The sequence below is a fragment of the Primulina huaijiensis genome, chromosome 4, assembly GCF_012295235.1.
Source record: "Primulina huaijiensis isolate GDHJ02 chromosome 4, ASM1229523v2, whole genome shotgun sequence".
Taxonomy (NCBI): domain Eukaryota; kingdom Viridiplantae; phylum Streptophyta; class Magnoliopsida; order Lamiales; family Gesneriaceae; genus Primulina; species Primulina huaijiensis.
Window position 1 is genome coordinate 23060752 of NC_133309.1, and position 20377 is coordinate 23081128.

At 30.4% G+C, this 20377-nt stretch overlaps 2 protein-coding genes across 2 annotated transcripts; one reads left to right on the forward strand and one right to left on the reverse strand.

Annotated features, from left to right (window-relative positions):
* The first annotated feature begins 11418 nt into the window (after window positions 1–11418).
* On the forward strand, window positions 11419–16170 carry LOC140975507 (nucleobase-ascorbate transporter 6). The gene is made up of 14 exons (XM_073439242.1): window positions 11419–11998; window positions 12890–12987; window positions 13079–13252; window positions 13389–13489; window positions 13733–13808; window positions 13886–13945; window positions 14133–14317; window positions 14493–14589; window positions 14726–14812; window positions 14930–14988; window positions 15072–15163; window positions 15255–15332; window positions 15420–15580; window positions 15691–16170. Exons 1-14 carry the CDS (start codon window positions 11890–11892, stop codon window positions 15907–15909), a joined length of 1596 nt encoding a protein of 531 aa, XP_073295343.1. The 5' UTR covers window positions 11419–11889; the 3' UTR covers window positions 15910–16170.
* An 853-nt stretch (window positions 16171–17023) lies between these two features.
* Window positions 17024–17670, reverse strand: LOC140974775 (uncharacterized). Its single transcript, XM_073438259.1, has 2 exons — window positions 17442–17670; window positions 17024–17354 (listed from the first exon to the last, which is right to left on the reverse strand). The coding sequence occupies exons 1-2, from the start codon at window positions 17454–17456 to the stop codon at window positions 17127–17129; spliced, it is 243 nt and encodes an 80-aa protein (XP_073294360.1). The 5' UTR covers window positions 17457–17670; the 3' UTR covers window positions 17024–17126.
* Window positions 17671–20377: the final 2707 nt, after the last annotated feature.

Here is a 20377-nt window from a genome sequence, read left to right on the forward strand (position 1 = left end):
GTCATAAAACAATTATAAATAAATTCTTTATCAAATAATCTTATATATTTAAAATTTTTAATTTGATGTGTCAAATACGCTAGTTCGTTTTTAACTTTTGTATATATTTATTTTATTTATATTTTACGTTTTAATATTTTTTATTGTTTCATGAGTTTATAATTTGATTATGGATATTTTAAAATAAAATATTGGCGAAATTTCGAAATATCTCAAGTTTAGTAAATAGTATAGATTCATTTTAATACTAACTATTTAGTTTTAAATTTTAATAACAAAAATATATTTTTAAAATTATATAAATTATGTATGTCCTAACACAATATCAATAGCATTTTTTTTCGAAAGAATGTCTAAAACTAATTTAAATCTCAATGCTTGAGAAATGGGGGCAATAATGTCATTTCATAGAATTTATTATTTATCATGTAGATATCCCTACACATTAGAGGGATGTCTTCTCCATAGTGAACCACCATTATCACGGGCCCATCCAATTTTTATGGGCTATTAAAAAATGAACCAAACATGAGATGAAGGATGATAAGTTATTAATCATTTAATTATCAAGTGTACCAAACTATGCCTATAATGACTAAAAAAATAATTATTGGGGATTCGAAATAAATTGGCAAGTAGATTTACTCAAATAAACTAATTGACATGTTATTATGACTTTGAAATTTTATATTCAAATTCATCAGTCCAAATACAACGTGAAGTTTTTCTTGTGTCCGGATTTCTTCATCACACCATAATAGTTGGGATTTTTTTTTTATTTTTTGCAATCATGTTTGCAAAGGGAGTATTAATCTAAATGTATGGACATGAACATGTTAACATGGATTTACCAACTATTTTGGGCACAAACAAACAGAAAACACATATAATATACACATTATATAATCAATTTATTTGAAAAAAAAAAACGTATAATCGAGAAAGTAAAAAAAATGCTTTTGATCCGGTTACTATTTATAAACATGGTTCTATTTAGTAGAATTCAATAACTTTTATGAGAAGATTTTCAACCCGACTCAACTAATTAAAAAATATTAATTTTTATGTAAGAAGTATAATTTTGCATGGAAGATACGATCGGATCGACTCATCTCATGAATATAGACATGTGAGACGATATCATAAAAGACCTACTCTTCATATGGAAAAAGCTCAGTCAACTCAGTTTTAACTATGTGTAGAGATCTCACTCTAATATTTTATATTCCTCACCATTATCGCTCTGGCGAAAAGGTATTAAATTAGTACAAAAGGTAAAAAAACTACAAAAAGAATGTTCATAATTTATACGTGGAATCAAGTGTTTGTCACTTTATCGAATTTTTATAATCAATAATAATTATATAACTCAAATATTTTACTCAAATAGGACATTCGAACCAATTTCAATAAGATTTTTTCGAGTCAAACAAATTGTATTTAAACCCAAAATTCGTTCCGAAAATATATTTGTGATTTTGAATTCTTCCAAATCCGACTGAACTAGTCACGTAAGTGTAAATGTACATTTTTGTTGGGCTGATTAGCCCATCAAATTCCAAACAAAATACCAAACAGAGGCCCAATATTTTGTTTTGGCCCAATTTCCACAACCCATTGTACTACTATCCTCCGCCCAAATCTTACATCTCTATTGTTTTGAAAACAGAATTTTCGAATTATTAATTGGTCGGGTCGATCTATTTAACGAATAATAAGTATTTTCGAACAATAATAAGATATTTTTTAAAAAATAGGTCTTATATGAGACTGTTTCAGATAACTATATCCGTGAGACGGGTATGACTTGATTCATATCCATAATGAAATATAATATTTTTTAAACAAAAATAATAATTTTAATAGATCAAGTCGTATAGGAGATTTGTGTCACAAAATAAACTCGTGGACAGTTATTTTAAGTAAACCCTTGTGGTACGATAATTGTCCCGAGTGTCTAGAACAATTGAAATGTGTCGCTTAAAGTTGTTTTACAGTTTGAGATATTTGAGCTGTGATCATTAACATCAACTGTAATTTTTCATAAAACGACAAACACTCGATCTTACAATTAAAGTCATACGTTCAATTATCATGGATTACAAGTAGTACAATTATTGAGAGATTATTAAAATGCAACGACTGTAATATTTGTTTAAGTGACAAACATTCGATTCAACATAAACTAATATACATTATATTAGAATATACAAAAACAAAATTATTTGAACAATCCAAATCAAATTCTAAGTTTAGTACCAAACTTTAATATTCCTAAAATATTTTAGTAATAACTTGAAGAAGGAAAAGGATGTGACATTACTCACATCCCACTCTTTCTCGAAAAAAGACCCAATCTTTTAGAAGTTTATTAAAAGGTGAAAAAGATTTTTATTTTTTATTTTTTAAGATTCAATCTTTTCAAAGTTTACAATGGGAATTGATTTATTTATATGTTTAATTAATTTTTTGAGAAAAAAGTGAGATTTCCATAAAGCAAATGTTCCATTAATTAATGAATATATCAAGAGTATGTCTTTTGTGAGACGGTCTCACGAATTTCTATTTGTGAGACGGGTCAACCTTACCGATATTCACAATAAAAAGTAATACTATTAGCATAAAAGTAATACTTTTTCATGGATGACTAAGAGATTTATCTCACAAAATACGACACATGAGATCGTCTCACACAAGTTTTTGCCATATATTAATTAATTTAATTTTAAAAAATATTGATCATTTTCCGGCTTAAATTACGTTCTTGCCACCAAAATCGGCTCTATTTTTTTTAAATATAATAAAAAAAATTCATTTTCATATGGATCCATCATCTTTGGCTACGAATCATCAATCAAATTTCATGGTTGCTAAGTCGATTTTTATTCGAAATATTTTGTTTAAAAAACATATATTTTTCTCTCGTTATTTAAATATTTTGATACATATTTTTATTTTATGAGTTAGCTACTTTTTATCCATTAAAAATTCTAATTTTTGTTGTTGGGAGAAAATTTGTTATAATTAATTGTCGAACATTCAAACTCGATATCTCGTTTCAAATTCATTTCAACGTATATACGTCGATTTCAAACATCGAATCGATTAATATCAAATGTTAAAGAGTCAAAATCTATTTAGACTTTAGCCTCGTAGAAGACTATAATTATCACTATAATAAATACGGGAGGTAAGTTTCGTGTGAAATATTTATTTCATATTTTGAATTTTTTTTATTTGACATGATTTTTTTAAAAATAAATATAATATATTAATTTTAAGTTAATGTCAAGTGAATTAAAAGCTACCGAATATTAGATTATGTACAACGACTTGTATTTATGGATGGAAAAAATGGTTTTAACAAGACAATTTCATGTATCTTTATTCGTGAGATGAGTAAGTTTTGTTTATATTTAGAACGAAAAGTAATAGTTTTGACATAAAAATGATATTTTTTTATAGATAACTCAAATAAAATATATGTATAAAAAATTTTGATTTATGAGATCGTCTCACATGAGTTTTTTGTTCAAGTAATTCTTGTGATAAAGAAGAGTAGAATGAAAATGTACAATTTGAATTTAATATTTTTTTCTCTTACGGGGTGTTTGAGTTGGTGGAATATGTGATGTTTGGTAAGTGTTCAGGAGTCCAATTCCTTCCATCAGCAGCTTCTCGAACGAGCATGTCACATTGAGAACTGGCTACTATGATTTTTAGATTATTACGTTAGTCTGGAGGTTTACTCAATATACATCGAATAATAATGATTGCATATTCTCACGTCATAAAAAAAATCCAGAATTCAAGCCTCAAAATTTAATTTCTCAGTAGTCCTAATTATTTTATGTAGAATAATAGATATTGTTTTATATTATATTACATATAAAATGACAAATTTTGTGATATATATTTGTTTTGTGATTTTGACATTACACATGTCAACGTTATCTCTGAAAATATTAAAAATAAAAAGAACTAAAACTGAAATTTGATAAATAAATAACTAAAATTGTGAAGATAAAAACATATAAAAATAAATGCAATTTTCACTACATTAAATATATGGAGTAGTTCTCTTGTGAGACGGTATCACGAATCTTTATATGTGAAACGGGTCAACCCTATCGATATTCACAATAAAAAGTAATACTCTTAGCATAAAAAGTAATATTTTGTATGGATGACCCAAATAAGAGATCTGTTTTACAAAATATGATCCGTGAGACCGTCTCATATAATCAAATATATGTTATTAAACATATTTTGTATATTAAAAATTATTATTGGGAGAATGGTCCCTTTGGATATGGAAAACCCCTGTGATACGTCTCTGTCATTTTGCCTATTTTTTAATTCCTTCCCTTTAACCTCGGTACATATGTACGTTTGAATCTTGAAATAAATGACAAAATATAATTAATTTCAAGTTTCTTTTTAAAAAAAAAAAACTACCAATTTTTAAAACATATTTTAAGGCGACTATTGAGCTGCCATAATTTTCATATTAAGAGATTGAACGAATTATGATGTTTGAGTTGTTCGACAATTTAAAATATTTTTAAAATATCAATTCTTAAAACATTTTTTAAGCCACCTATTGGGTTGCCATAAATTTTCTATCATAAGATCGATCGAATCATGATGTTTGAGTTGTTATACAGTTTAAAATATTCGAGTTGTACATTATAATTTTTGGTAAAACGACGAACGTTCGGTTCTATGCCAATATCTGAGTTTGGATACATGAATCTTTAAATTATATACATAATGTTGAGATATTTAAAATCAAATTCTGTTTATTTTTTTTATATTTTCATCAAAATTTATATAATTTGTCAAAAAAAAATATTCTAAAATTTGAAGTCCTATCTCTATACATCACCATCTCCCACTCATCCAACATGATAATGTGATGCTATGATAATCATTTTCGACTGATATACATTTATGTACACACATCACACATGTCCTATATTGTAAATCATATACTCGCCACTTTTCCTTAAATAATAATCGTAAAAAAACATCGACGACGATATAACGTCTTATCATTTTATCAAAAACTATAAATAACGACGACAATTTATGTAACATAATAGTTTAAACAGTACACTTTCATTGTCCGAAACAATTATTGCTTCACATGCCACTTTGATTTTACCATAAATAACAATTGAACAATAGAATATATGTGCTTCAACCAAAGTACTTATAGCTACAATTCGGTTTTTTAAATCGTATAATAACTCAAACATATTTTTTTTATCATTTTTTCAAAAAAAAAAAGAAAGAAATATCGTTATCAGATAATTATAAAGTTTAACATCTTTGACATTATGGTGATCTAGTATTTAGGGTGACAATAAATATGTATATTTTTTACTAACTCTTCAAGAATCATAACAAAGTAATAATACAATGAGTAGGTATCTCGTAAAACGGATCGACCCGATCCATACATACAATGAAAAATAATAATTCTTCTATAAAAATTAACACTTTTCATTAGTTTGGTAGAGTCGGAGACACATTTTACAAAATTTACTTGTAAAACGATCTTACATGAGTTTTTGTGTAATAAAATATCACATGTCATGGAAAAAGTTAAAGTCTTTTTCAGTTAATGGAGTATGTATATACACACACACATACAAACAAATAACTAAGAGTTCAAAAAAGTAAAAGGAGAATTAAAAGAGGACAAAATCTAGGTAGCCCCATTAATCTCCCACAAATTTATGGAAGTTAATTAATTATTACTCAATGGCTTTTTTCTAAATAATAATTGTGTCACATAATGCTGTCATCCACAATGAAGAAAAGCATGGTTATATTCATAACTTATACACAAGTTGGCATTATTGAAACATTATCTAAAATGAGTGGAATTTTAAAAAAAAAATTAAGAATCAATTTGTTTCAACTCATTAGTCATTTATAATAGATAAGAGGTACATTTTTAGTCATATATGTATAGAATATGACATTTTTAGTTCAGTATATTTCGTTAAATCAGTTATAGTTATATAACTACTTTGTAGCGATCGATTTTAATTATTTAATATGGTCCTGTTTATGGGGTCAAATCGATATGTTCTAAGAAGAAATATTTGAATATTAATCTCATCGATATCATATCAAATTTCATCAATCGAATCACTGTTTGCGACCTATGATTCTATTTTATCATCAATCCAATCAACGTTCACGTTTTTTGTTTTTGTTTTTATCAACGAATAGATCTTTTTACTTGTATGACTTATATGTCTCGTATTTAGCTAATATCATAGTTAAATTTTTATAATTATGTGGTAAAACACACATACTAGTCACGAGTAATTATTTAACCGCGTCTATTACTATATATGTATAAAGGGAAACACCCCTTTAGAAAACTAAATTTTGTTTAAGCCATTTTCATATTACGAATTTGTCATTTCATGCCATTTTTTATTTTTAATTAATTTACTAATTTTTTTAATGTAAATTTAATTCAGAAAAAATATTTAGAATATAATTTCTTTAAAGAATTTTAATAAATGCAAAGAAAACTGTTTTATATAAAAATTTATAAAACTACCTAAAAACACTCACGTCCCCTTTAAAAAAATATTAATGTATCAATAATTACTTAAAGTAATTAGATCGCAGTCTATTACTGATAAACAATTTTGTAAACGATAATTAAAAAAATTTAACAATGATATTAACAATTTGTTTATAGGATTACACTGAAAAAGATTAAAAGTGAGAGTCGAAAGTAGTATACAGTACCGTATCACACCGAAAATCTTATATCGTATACCGTATTGAAAATTACGGTATAAGAAAATTCATACATATATCGTACCGAAAATTTCGGTATATAAAACTAGCATACTGATTATATCGAAATTGTACGGTATACCGAGATTTCGGTACGGTATCGATATATACCGTTTTATATCGAAAAAAACCTTACATTATAAATTTTTTTTATAAATTTATTGTTTTAAAATATTATATATTTAAAATTTTGTATATTTTTTCGATATTTCGTTATATACCGAAACTTTCAAATTGCATACAGTTATAATGCCGAAAAATTTGGTATTGTTATCGTACGGTACCGAAATCTTTGGTATACCGAAATTTCGGTAAATTCGGTATTTTTTCGGTACGGTAATCTCGGTATATCGAAAATTCGGTATTTTTTCCTACCTCGACTAGAGCTAAAATTGTCACGCCCGTATACATCCCGTACTGAAATTGACATTTTTTCTTTATAATATTTATAAGATGAATGTCAACTTTTTTTTTAAAAAAAAAATCTGATATATTTAAATCAAGTTACTGGAATCTTACAAGTTTCATTTAAAATAAAACAAAAAAACTTCAATTGTTATTCTCGAATTCCAAATTATCCTCAAATTCATTTCCTCTTATTTCTTTCTTTCTCCTGGCCAAAAAATACTAAAATTTTCAAAAAATTTTTTAACACATTTAATATAGAGCTCATTTTAAATTATTCCAAATGTTGTCTAAATCTTAATTTAGAGATAATGTTTGTTCAAAATGATGTTTTGATTTGTATTTGATGAATTAAATGAATCACAAATGTTGAGATTAAGAAAATAAAATAAAATACTAATACAGAAAAAGGAAAAAAAAAAGAATATCACCAAATTTTATAATTTTTTAGTAGGTCTATTGTAAGACGATCTCACATATTTTTTTCCCGTAAAACAGGTCAATCCTACCATTTTTACGATACAAAACAATGTTTTTGACATGAAAAATAAATTTTTTTATGGATGACTCGAATAAGATATCCGTCTCACAAAATCGACTCGTAAGACTTTCTTAAAAAAGTTTTTGTATTTTTTTAATGGGGAATGCCAACGAATATATATCACCCATTTGGCTTCGTGCTGTTACATCTTTGTAACACTTTTTATATTGTTTTTAGTATATTTGTGCTAGCTTGGTCATCAAATTCACAATAGATATAGAGTCAACCAATGTAAATTAAATATATATAATCTTAATTTAGACTTAATTTTGATCAATAATTGTAGAGGCCTTACAATTCATAATATACACATTGGACTAAAATTATGAAATTGAATAAATCTCGAGGGAAGTTCGTTTTTATTCATAAAACTCGAACCCAAGATTTTGATCAGCGAAACGAATCCCTCACAACTTGAAGCAAAATATGTCGATCATAAAACGAGTCATCTTTACATAACACACCGAAAAAAATATAATTATTTAAAAAATATGTCTCCTGTGAAACAGTCTTACAGATATTTATCCGTGAGATGAGTCAACTCTGTTCATATTTATAGTAAAAAACAAATTTTTTTTCATAAAAAATAATATTTTTCATGAATAAATCAAATAGAATATATGTTTTGTAAAACTAACCCGTACAATCGTCTAAGACAAATTTTTATGTTATGTCTTAATAGATGGGTAAGTAGCATAAAACCATGACATTGAATTAGAGTTGTTGTTGGGATAAGGATGAAAAGTGCATTCAACTACCAAAATTATTACCATTGTTGCCTAAACCCTAATAGACCAAAGCCTGGCCCCTCCCTTTCAAAGTACAATCATTTTATTTTTTATTTTTAAAAAAGTAATATTTATTTTCAAACTAAGGATAAATGAATTAAAGCCCATTTATAAAAATTCTTAAAAACAAATTTACAACATACTTAGACTAATAACATAATTTTCTATTGTATTCGTCGACAATATGTTACATGTTGCCTATGGTAGTTTTTTAGACTACCAATCCCCGAAAATCACCGAAACATTGCGGATTCGTGAAGGTCTCAACTAGCTCTAGAGTTTAAGTGTCCAAAATGTAATCGTGGAATCTGAGTCGATATTCTACAAAATTTGTTGGGTGCAATAATTGTCCCTGCTTGGTAGAGCGATCGAACCGTGATGCTTGAGCTGCTGTGCGGTTTAAAAGATTTGAGTTGCACCATTACCACTATCTATAGCTTTTGGTAAAGCGGCAAGCGCTCGTTCCAACAATTGGTATCAGAGCCAAGGTTACGGGTTCGATTCTCATTGATTGCAAGGAGATCAATTATTGGGAGAGAGATTGTTGGGTGCAATAATTGTCTCTGCTTGGTAGAGCGATCGAACCGTGGTGCTTGAGCTGCTGTGCGGTTTAAAAGATTTGAATCGCACCATTACCACTAGCTATAACTTTTGGTAAAGCGACAAGCGCTCGGTCCAACATAATTTCAGCTCAAATTCTTCAAGCTTCAGCATTGAATTTATCTAATTGTAGTTTCGTTTTTGTTCACCTATCGGTAAATCAGATAGTTCATATCTTAACTAGATGTATCGATCAGTGAATCAGACAGTTTGTGGGCAAATCCGGTCTATACGCTTCAAAGCCATTGAGCTACCAATTTTCCACTTGTGTACGAAAAATCAAACATGGGAAATAAGGACACATACAATACAAAATCTTTAAATAGCTAGCGATATTTAAAAAAATATAACTTACATTTTATTAATTTTTTTATATAATTTCAAAAGAAAATTTCACAATCAATGCGAATTAAATAAAGTGGATTATGGTGATGAAAGTTGTAACCGATTTATTTGTTTGGTATCCCAAAGTCCAATTCCTCCCATGCATTTTAGTAATCGATCCAGATAATAACACTTGAGAATTGAATCACATTCGGTCTATGATCCTCGACATCTTTTGGATTTTCGGATTCGATTCTCGACATCTTTTGGATTTTCGGATTCGATTTTTTCATGATATCGTAAAGAAAATGCGATTGTTGATATGTCCGATGTAAAAAAATATCGACGCTTGTATTTCTTGCCTCGGTAGGCTAGAGATGATCGAGTGTGTATTTACGTTGTCATTTGAATTTGTTAACTATGGTATTGTTATATTATCATATGCTTTGAAACATATAATTGTATTTACAAAAAAAACTTTCTAGTTTGTGAGATGTATCTTCTATTCGACTCGATCCGACCCTATTCATCCCGTCAAAAACATTATTTTTTATGTTAAAATATTATTTTCTTTCTAATTATGGAGCGAGTCGACGTATCTCTAGGATATAAATCAGTGAGACCTGTTCTCTTACTTGTTATCTCGAGAAGTTTTGACTTAATGTTTCTTGTGTTCGAATTTTAAATAAAAATGAAGTTGATTTTTGACAACATAAAGTGAAATGCAAGCAATACAAATAAAATAAACATGCTAGTCGTCAATTATAAGTTGTTGCTTTAATATAAAGAGCTATTATTATTATTATTATTATTATTATTATTATTATTATTATTATTATTATTATTATTATTGCAGTAAAATATTTATAAATTAATATTTTTTCGGTCTCGACTTGGGGAAACTGACAATTTCGAGAAATTAATAAGAAAATAATTTTTCAGACGACTTATGTATAAAACTATGGTCCCTTCAATATTATAAATTAACAATTCTATAAAATTAAGAAATTTTAGTAAAATATTATTATATTATTTTTTGTTTTTTATGCAATTTATTTATATTTTTGTTAAATATTTGATTAATCAATACAATGTATATTATTGAATTAATAAAATAATAAATATAATTTACTTATTTTTATAAATATACATGTACAATAAATTTTTATTTATATTATTTCAAAGAATGTGATGTACACATTGATGTAACACAATGACTCTTTATATAATTTGATTTATGTTTTCCAAATAAAAACTCTTTGAAATAATAAATTATTAATTTATCGATTAATTAATATTTATCTAAATTAATAAAATTTTATGGTCTTAATATTATACATATTTTAATGTATTATTATTATTAATAAAATATGTAAAAATTAAACTCATGCATAATTATTTTTTAGTAGCAAAAACATTAAATAAAGCGTTAAAGTATAGTTTTAATACCATTGTTATCGCTATAAATTTTATCGTTGGATACCATCAAAATATACTTATTGAAGCCTGAAGATTCCCATTTTCCTTCAGTCCGTGTCTCTTTGACTCTTTCCTCTACATTTTCTAGAGTGGAGGCTGGAGCAATTCAAGAAACAGAGAAAGGGGTTCAAGTTCAACTGTACAAAAATTGAGCCATTTTTGTATCTTTTTCATCTTTCACGCTTTTTTGCTTGCTGTTTATCCAGGTTTCTTTTTCTTGCCTTTGTGATAGAATTCACACATTGCCATTGCCAACTTTTTGTAAAGTTCTCTCCTTTTTCCTCCCATTTTCTTCTCTCTCTCTCTTGCTCCTTTTAATGCTGGATAAAGAAACTTTTTCTTGAGGTGGGGTCTTTTGATTTTACTGACTTGAGTTCACTTTTCCATCCTTTCTTTATTTTTGCTTCTTGAAAAGCTTCCACATTTCACAATTAGGTATCTTCGTTCTTCCCTTTTCTTTTATGGACTTCTCTTATTTACTCTTATTTTGTTGGAATTATTACATTTATTAAGAACACACAGTCACACACACACAACCACAAGAGACCGTTTCATTCTGCTGGCTTTTCTCCTTCCCCTGTCGGCTGTCACTGTGGCCTTAACTTGTATTTATGGTTACAAGAAAAGTTGCGTTGTATAGTTGAAACCCACGCATTAAATGTACTGCTCTTATTTCGTGTTCTTCTGAGCAATTTTTTTCTTGAATCTATCTTTCTTGGGTGCTAATAAAGTTGCATTTTTGTTTATGTTTCTGCTGTATTTTCAATTTTTTTCTTGAGAGTTTGTTTACCAGGGTGGTTATAGGTTTGCGGAGCTTTGCATTTTCTGAATCGGTATTATGATGATGAGTCTTGAAAACTGTTTTTCCTGTATTATTTTACAGATATAAAAGGTAAAAGGAGATACATTGTTTTATAAGAAATGGCAGGAGGTGGAGCTGCAGCACCAAAAGCAGATGAGCCAGCACCACACATACCCAAAGATCAGCTTCCTAATGTTGCTTATTGCATCACCAGCCCTCCTCCATGGCGTCAGTGTTTTTTATACTGTTTCTTCTTTTTCCAGTATATTCTTGTATTTTGAGCTTTCAGAGTTGGTATAAAGTGGTTTCTGATTCCTTGAACCATAGTTTCACTTTTAGCTGGTGGGAGTACTTGGATCTTTTTTTATTCCTGTTCATGTTGCCAATTATTTGATACTCTTCTCCACACATCGGATCTGAAAGGAAAATTTAAGTAATTTGGTTGAAATACTAAGAGCATGTATAGTATCCCATTTTTAGCAATGGTAACTTAGGGGACTCTCACATCTAATGTCAGACCACGGCTTAAGGCATTCGGGACCAATGAATTTGTGGTTGTAAGGGGCAAGATGATAGAGCGTGGTGGAAATTGTTAAAAAGAATATTAGGATAAAGCTAGTTGTTTTCTTTTTCATTTTATACTTGTTGTATATTCTTGTCTTGTCACTTAGTATCTGTTGTGTTCTAATTTGTGGCGACTGTTCAGTTTGTCCTACTCTTTTTAGATTATTCTATATTATCTTGCTCTTCTTGTTTCTCTGCGAAATAATGGTATATTCTGCAATCAAAATGTACTTCTATTCACTTTCGGTAAACTGATGCTTGAACATATGCCATTCAGTATTCTTCAAGATGACCCCTAAATGTTTTGACAGGTAATTTGATCTAAGAGCTAAATACAGTATTATCTTCCTGCATGGTTTAATGATGACACAAAGACTTCTTTTTCCATGACCTTAAGAATTATTTTGGACCATTTACTTCGACCATTTAGCTTCGAAATGTTATATAATTATTATAACTACTTTTTAGATATTGAAAATGAAATTTTTGCATGCATAAAAGTATAGAGAGGCGTGGGCCTTAATTTTTTGACAGAATGCTGTTATCATTTTGCAGCGGAGGCCATCCTTCTTGGGTTCCAACATTATCTTGTTATGCTTGGCACAACAGTCATCATACCCACTGCCCTGGTTCCTCAAATGGGAGGAGGAAATGTGAGGCCATAGAGTACTTTTACACAGTTCCCTATCTGAAATTCTAATGTATTCGATTTTGATCTATCTTAATTCACTTGCCTCTCTTCAGGAGGAGAAAGCAAAAGTTATTCAGACTCTGCTTTTCGTTGCTGGTCTGAACACACTGTTGCAAACATGGTTTGGAACCAGATTACCTGCTGTGATTGGAGGGTCATACACCTTTGTTGCTCCCACAATTTCAATTATTCTATCTGGTAGATGGAGTGATTCTGACCCTGCTTCGGTTGGTGATCTGATCTCGTTTCTGTTTTACTTTTCTGTTCGAACATTAAATAACTTCACAAGCATCAAGTGATTTACAGCAATGTTTTGTACTCTGTTTTCCCCTAATACATGTTTCACTGTAAATGGCTGTGCAGAAGTTCAAGAAAATAATGCGGGCGACCCAGGGTGCATATATTGTTGCCTCGACCATTCAGATAGTTCTAGGTTTCAGTGGGCTTTGGCGAAATGTTGCAAGGTTGGTTTAAATTACATACTTGATATGTATGTAGAGTCATTGAGTTTTGCTGTTTGGCCCACACAAAAATTATTTAAGATACATTTCAAATAATTGTGTCATCCATGATATTGATTCAACTTTGCATATCCATCACCCTTAGCAAACAATTTTGAGGATTAGCACGTGGCATTTCCTCTTACAATACTTTACCTCTCCCATACATCAGTTATTACCCATCCAACTTGTTTAACAATGGTGCAGATTTCTGAGTCCAATCTCAGTTGTTCCTTTGGTTTCTCTAGTTGGTTTTGGCCTCTATGAGTTTGGTTTTCCCGGGGTATGGCCAATTCTAACTTGAATATTACCTTTGGTTATGATAAACCAGTGTATTTGACCTTCGCCGTGTGTTAATAGGTTGCCAAATGTATTGAAATTGGGTTGCCGCAGCTCATTCTATTGGTTCTTTTCTCTCAGGTAAAAATTAAACCTATATTTGACAAAAATTCTTGTTAATAGTCTATGAGAACAATCCACATATGGTCTTCCTCTACAAAGCTCATACTTTTAGATAAAAGTATAATCAGATAATTGATTTTACTAATATTGCATTATTTATCCATTGGGAGAAGTTTTGATACACTTGTAATTCTGGTTTCTGTAGTACTTGGTTCATCTCATACGTCCAGGAAAGCATATCTTTGACAGATTTGCCGTGTTGTTCTCTGTGGTAATTGTGTGGATTTATGCTCACCTACTTACTGTGGGTGGTGCATACAATGGGAGGCCACCAAAGACCCAAGTAAGTTGCAGAACTGATCGTGCTGGACTTATTGATGCCGCTCCTTGGTAAGCTCAGGTTTCTTCTTGTTGATAGTAACATTTTTTTTCACTGTTTTTACACTCTACTCGTTTCATATAATCATGTGGTTATGAAGAAACTATTGCTATAAAATTCATCTGTGAAGAATACCTGATGGTACTTGCATATGGGAATAGAATTATCGTTGGTTTGCATGTGCAGGATTCGAGTTCCATATCCCTTTCAATGGGGAGCACCTTCATTTGATGCTGGTGAAGCCTTTGCTATGATGATGGCTGCGTTTGTTGCTCTTGTAGAGGTCTTATTTTTCACTTTTCTTCAATATTCTCCCTTCTTTATTGTCTTGAGTACATGGAGACAGATATTTTCGTTCACAGGCTCTACTGGTTGTTAACTTGCTTTTACTTAAACATGTTGTTAATGGTAAAATGCAGTCAACTGGTGGCTTTATTGCTGTGTCCAGATATGCCAGTGCAACCCCGTTGCCACCATCTATTCTCAGCCGTGGAGTAGGCTGGCAGGTAAACCATGCATCTTAACATCAATCTCACCTGTCAAAAAGATCAGATGATCTCAATAACTTCCTTGAAAAGAGGTGGAAGAACCTGATTTCTCTTTTGACCTCCAATTGTATGTAGGGTGTTGCGATTTTATTATCAGGAGTGTTTGGAACTGCTAATGGATCTTCAGTATCTATGTAAGATTGCCACTCAAATTGCTTCATGGTTACAAAGAAATTTTTCAGACCATGAGACATTGTCTTTCTTTGCTTCCCCTCAGTGAGAATGCTGGCCTGTTAGCACTGACACGTGTTGGTAGTCGAAGAGTGGTGCAGATATCTGCTGGATTCATGCTTTTCTTTTCTGTTCTCGGTAAAACTTTCCCTTCATACATAAGTCAATCTCATAAACTTTCATTCTTTTGAAAGCAAAATTTGCTATAATGAGCAAAATGTGTCTGCAGGGAAATTCGGAGCTGTCTTTGCTTCAATTCCAACACCTATTGTGGGTGCCCTGTATTGTATCTTCTTTGCTTATGTTGGTATGTGTTTACAATCTGATGAAAGCTCCTGAGGATAGTCAAATATTTCGATTTACCTGATATTTCTGTACATTTGTGAATACACAGGTGCGGGTGGCTTAAGTTTCCTTCAATTCTGCCAACTGAACAGTTTCCGGAACAAATTCATACTGGGATTTTCGATTTTTCTTGGCTTGTCCATCCCCCAATATTTCAACGAGTATACAGCTATTAAAGGATTTAGTCCTGTCAACACCAGTGGCAGATGGGTAAGGCACAGACACAAATACTTAGATCTCTGAGAAAAAAGTAACCGAGTTTTGCTCATACCAGCATTTGGTGCACGTAAATCTCACTTTTCTTCCTTGGTTCTTGGCAGTTCAATGACATAGTCAGCGTCCCCTTCTCATCAGAAGCTTTCGTGGCCGGTATACTGGCGTACTTTTTGGACTCCACTCTGCACAAGCCAGATAGCCAAGTAAGGAAAGATAGAGGCAAACATTGGTGGGATAAGTTCCGAACCTTCAAGGCAGACACAAGAAGCGAGGAATTCTATTCCCTCCCCTTCAATCTCAACAAATATTTCCCGTCTGTCTGATGGTTTGCCCCCGGAAAGACGACGAGTTCATCGTCAAAGCTTGAATCATTAGTTCCTTCCTACATAGGCATCGCGAGAGAACACAGAATGGTACTTTTGGTTCGTGCAATGTTGTTTAAATGGTTCATATGCAATAGATATATAAATAGCTCGTGTGGAACATTTGTTTTTTTAGTTTTTATTGAATTTTGTTGTGAGTTAGTGTATTTGCAACTTGTATCTGTCATTGGTGAATGAAGCAAGTTGGCTTCCTTCGAACTAGATTTTCCATTTCAGCTTAAGATTGAGATTTGAACTTAATTCAATCCCAAAAACTAACTCAAAGAAAAAAAATCGTCCAAGTTTATATTCAAAGATTTTATTCAATCAACGTGACTCAATCTCAAAACTAACTCGGAGAAAAAAAATTATCCAGTTTTATATATACAACTTTTAAAGATTTTATCCAGGGTAATCACTTTCAATTAGCAGCGAGCATTCGATAACCGAACCGAATTAACCATAACTGAACCGAATCGAAATATTTAATCATAACCGAACCAATCGAATTAATTTTCATAACAGATGAAAATGGAACCGAATTAAAATTATTAGAGTTGATTTTAAAATTAAGGGTTGATTAGGATTAGAGTTGTTTTTAAAATTAAAAATTATATATATATATATATATAAATTTGAAATTTTTTTTTATTAAATAATAATATTTATTATATCGATTAATTCGATTAATCAATTTCAAAATTTTGAAAACCCTAACCGAACTGAATTATCCGATATAACCGAATTTTTTTTTAATTGAAAAACCGAATTTCCGAAATAACCGAACCCAAATAAGAAATCCGTAGAACAAAATACGATCCGTGAGACCGTCTCACATAAATTTGTCTAAAACATAAATCCAAATTCAAAATAATTACTGCCGGTTGGGATTCATGATGCTGGTTTAAATGGAATGTCACTTGCATGATAGTTAATAATAGGAGATTGTGCTTTTATTTGGTCAGCAAAGTGGCATGTTGGTAATTTTACAAGAATAAAATTCCGCCAATAAAATCCGCGGAATCACCTTCTCGTAATTGAAAAGTTTGTTGATTATAGTTGAAATTAACCATAATTAAATAAAAACCCAAATACCTTTTTTTTTTTAATTTTTATTTTTTTTTTTTTAAAAAGAAGAAAATACAAAAGTTTGGACCGAAAAGCAGCAGACATGAGATTCACTCTTTCTTCTTATCCCCGGAGACGGCTTCTTTCGCTGAATGCACTGCTCCTGCAACTTTTCCGGCCGCACCCGCCACCACTCCGGGCTTCTCACCCTCGTGTATCACATGGGTTACCTCCACCGTCTTCTCCTCAGGGTCCTCCTGACGGCCCGCCGGAGTGCGATAATCCACCGTCCCCACTTTTATCTCCTCACCACCTTCATCATTTGCCTTTCCACTTTCCTGCATATAATCATAAGTAAGAGCTATTGGCTCATTAATGAAGTATTAGACCAAAATTCATTGCTAATAAATATTTCGTATCAGTACCTTTGAAGAATCCATGGAAGATAACTCCGATCAGAATACGATGGCTACTGGATATTAAGTTAATTTCGAAACTGATTCAAGAAACTTAACTTCGCCGAGTTGAGTGAAGATGAACCTGATCGGGCACGATTTAAATAATAGAAACTGCGAATCTGTGGCAGAGAATTGGAAATAGGTGGCATCATTTTCTTGGATCGAAAATTTTAAAAGTAATATGCTTTGGACACGTACAGAATTGATGTGCAAAGTTTGACTTTAAGGAAATTGTAGAATATTGGTCTTTCTATTAATTTTCAACACGTGGCCATACACTTTTTTTTTAAAATTTTTTTTATCAGACGATATCACGATATTTTGAGACGGATATCATATTTAGATTTTTCATAAAAAATTTATTTATTATTGTAAATATGAATATAATAATAAATATTATATGTTGTATGTATATAATAAATTTCGTAAAATATTTCATTTTGCTATCATATTTTGGAAAATCAATAAGATTTAGAATTTTATTAATAGGCTCTTTCATAATTGTGACCCAATTTTATATATGTAATCAAATAACTAGAATTGGGCTTTGTGTTTACTTAAGCTCGCTAGGTTTGAGGCCCAGACCTGCATGCCTCTTCAACTCACTAAATAGAAGAGATTTCTCATTATTCAAGGGATGCTCTCGGGTTTACGTCGAGCACTCATCGACGTCTCTTACGTTGTTCATGGTGCGAGTGACGATTTGCTATGTTTCTTGTTTGAGTTCGCAAAAGCGACAACTACGCATTCGGATCCAACATTCTAGCAGTAGAAAAACAAAAATCGATATGAATGGAAGATGCCTCTGGAACTTGTTTTTCTCGGTCAATAATTGGATAGTTTCCTCGAGCTCAGGTATGGANAATGGAAGATGCCTCTGGAACTTGTTTTTCTCGGTCAATAGTTGGATAGTTTCCTCGAGCTCAGGTACGGGCGACTCAGTCACATGTGCTCAGTTGAATATGCAGCCACAAAACTGCTAAATCCCTCGTGAGACTCCAATTCCGGTCAATCGTGTCGGCCTTCATCATCGCTGCTTTGGTGATCAGACTGAACGAATGCGGTGACATGACTTGTGTAACGAGGAGCTTTACGCAGCTAATTCCATCCTCAGTTAAACTAGGGTGGTAGCCTAATCGAAGAAGTTGAGCTATTCACATGAGTCTATCTAATTCAGGTAACATTTTTTTTGGTTAAATCATAATCATTAGTAAGTTGTCAAATTAGTACACGGACAATTAAATGGTACATGTCTATTTAAAAAGTCAATTTCATCCTTCCCTTAATTTCAATTAAATGCACATTTTTATTTTCAAGATTTAAGATTAGTTTAATGATTAAAATTATTTTAAAACTACAAGTTATATTTATGATAAATAAGCATCATACACTTTGTATTAAAATATTAAAAACATCAATTAATAAAATCATATCCCAAAATGCTCGCTAAAAGAGTGTTGGTACGGGAAATCTATGATCTGTCTATTGATCAAATGCTCATTTATTTTACCAACTTAGACAGTGTCTAGAGAAATATACCCATCATTTAAATTATTTATTCACGCATTTATATTATAATATAATATGATACCTATTTATATTATTGATATTATCACAACAATGAATGGCATGACACAACATATTTATTTCACTGCCTCTTGACACTTCAATATGAACCAGATTCGATAAGGATATACAATTGTACCCGTGTTTACAGTGGGTGTTCAAGAGATCAAATCTCATATATATAGTATTGATATATTGTTCACTTAGTAAAAGTGTATGCACATGTAGTATGAGGTGAGCACGGTTGGTGGACAACATATCAAATATATATACATAATTTGACATATAACCTTGGTCACAAATATAAAAATATCTCATAGAATTTGTGTATATGATTTAGACGACTGATATGATTTGTAAGTTATCTTATTAGTTCGGTGGTTTATCTAATACAAAAAAGTAATTGCTATATATATTCTATAATCATAAATAAACAAATATATAGTCTTAAACCACCGACATTAAAGATCAAATAATTAAATTTAAATGCTTTAAAAATTAAAATCTAATAAATATAAGAAAAAAGATTGACGGACCACTAAATGAACTGTCAATCGTCTGGAGTTGAAGACAAAGAAACCTCACAAAGTAAATTGATTCTCTCTTATCTTTTTAAGGGTCTCCAAGAGACTAGTTTGATGTAGTATGTAGGTCTCGAGAAAGTCTCATGGATCTTTATTTGTGAGACAGATAAACTTTTTTATATTTACAATAAAAATTTATATTTTTGACATAAAAAAATAATATTTTTTTATAAATAACTCTAATAGAATATATGTCTTATCAAATTGACACGTTGAGACGGTGTCGCTAGAGTTTTGTGTTCGAAAAATGGGATTCGCGTCTTTTTATATTTCGTTATTTTTTATACAAAACATGTGTTGGAGGCTAAGTTGTCAATCGTTGTCCAAATTTATGGAGTATTTTGTGTGCACAAGTCAAGGTGTACCGCAAGTAAGTTCACATGATACATTGTCTGAAAGTGAAGGATGGATTTCTCTTTATTTATATAATTAAATTAAATTGATTGATTATTTTGTGCTTTCAAAAATGTTTATCTTATATGCTGAAAATAATTTAAATATAATAATTGAATTTATTCCATATTGGTATGAGAAAAATTAATAAATTTGATCGTTGAGTCGAGGTGGTATTATTCAACTAAACCAATTTACATTATACAAATTTTTTTCGAACACTTGAATAAGGTGATCGTCTCAAACTAATATTTTCGCATACACCTTGTGTGTCTAAAATAATACATATAATATATATTTATATTTTGTAATCCATATTTTTATGTATTGTATATAAATTATGTTGAAAATAATTATTAA

What these genes read in the sequence shown, in the direction of transcription:
- LOC140975507 (XM_073439242.1), top strand. Translation starts at nt 11,890, where the DNA reads ATGGCAGGAGGTGGAGCTGCAGCACCAAAAGCAGATGAGCCAGCACCA. An exon ending in GCCGTGGAGTAGGCTGGCAG is followed by an intron (nt 14,813 to 14,929) that starts GTAAACCATGCA and finishes AATTGTATGTAG; the next exon opens with GGTGTTGCGATTTTATTATC. An exon ending in TATCTTCTTTGCTTATGTTG is followed by an intron (nt 15,333 to 15,419) that starts GTATGTGTTTAC and finishes GTGAATACACAG; the next exon opens with GTGCGGGTGGCTTAAGTTTC.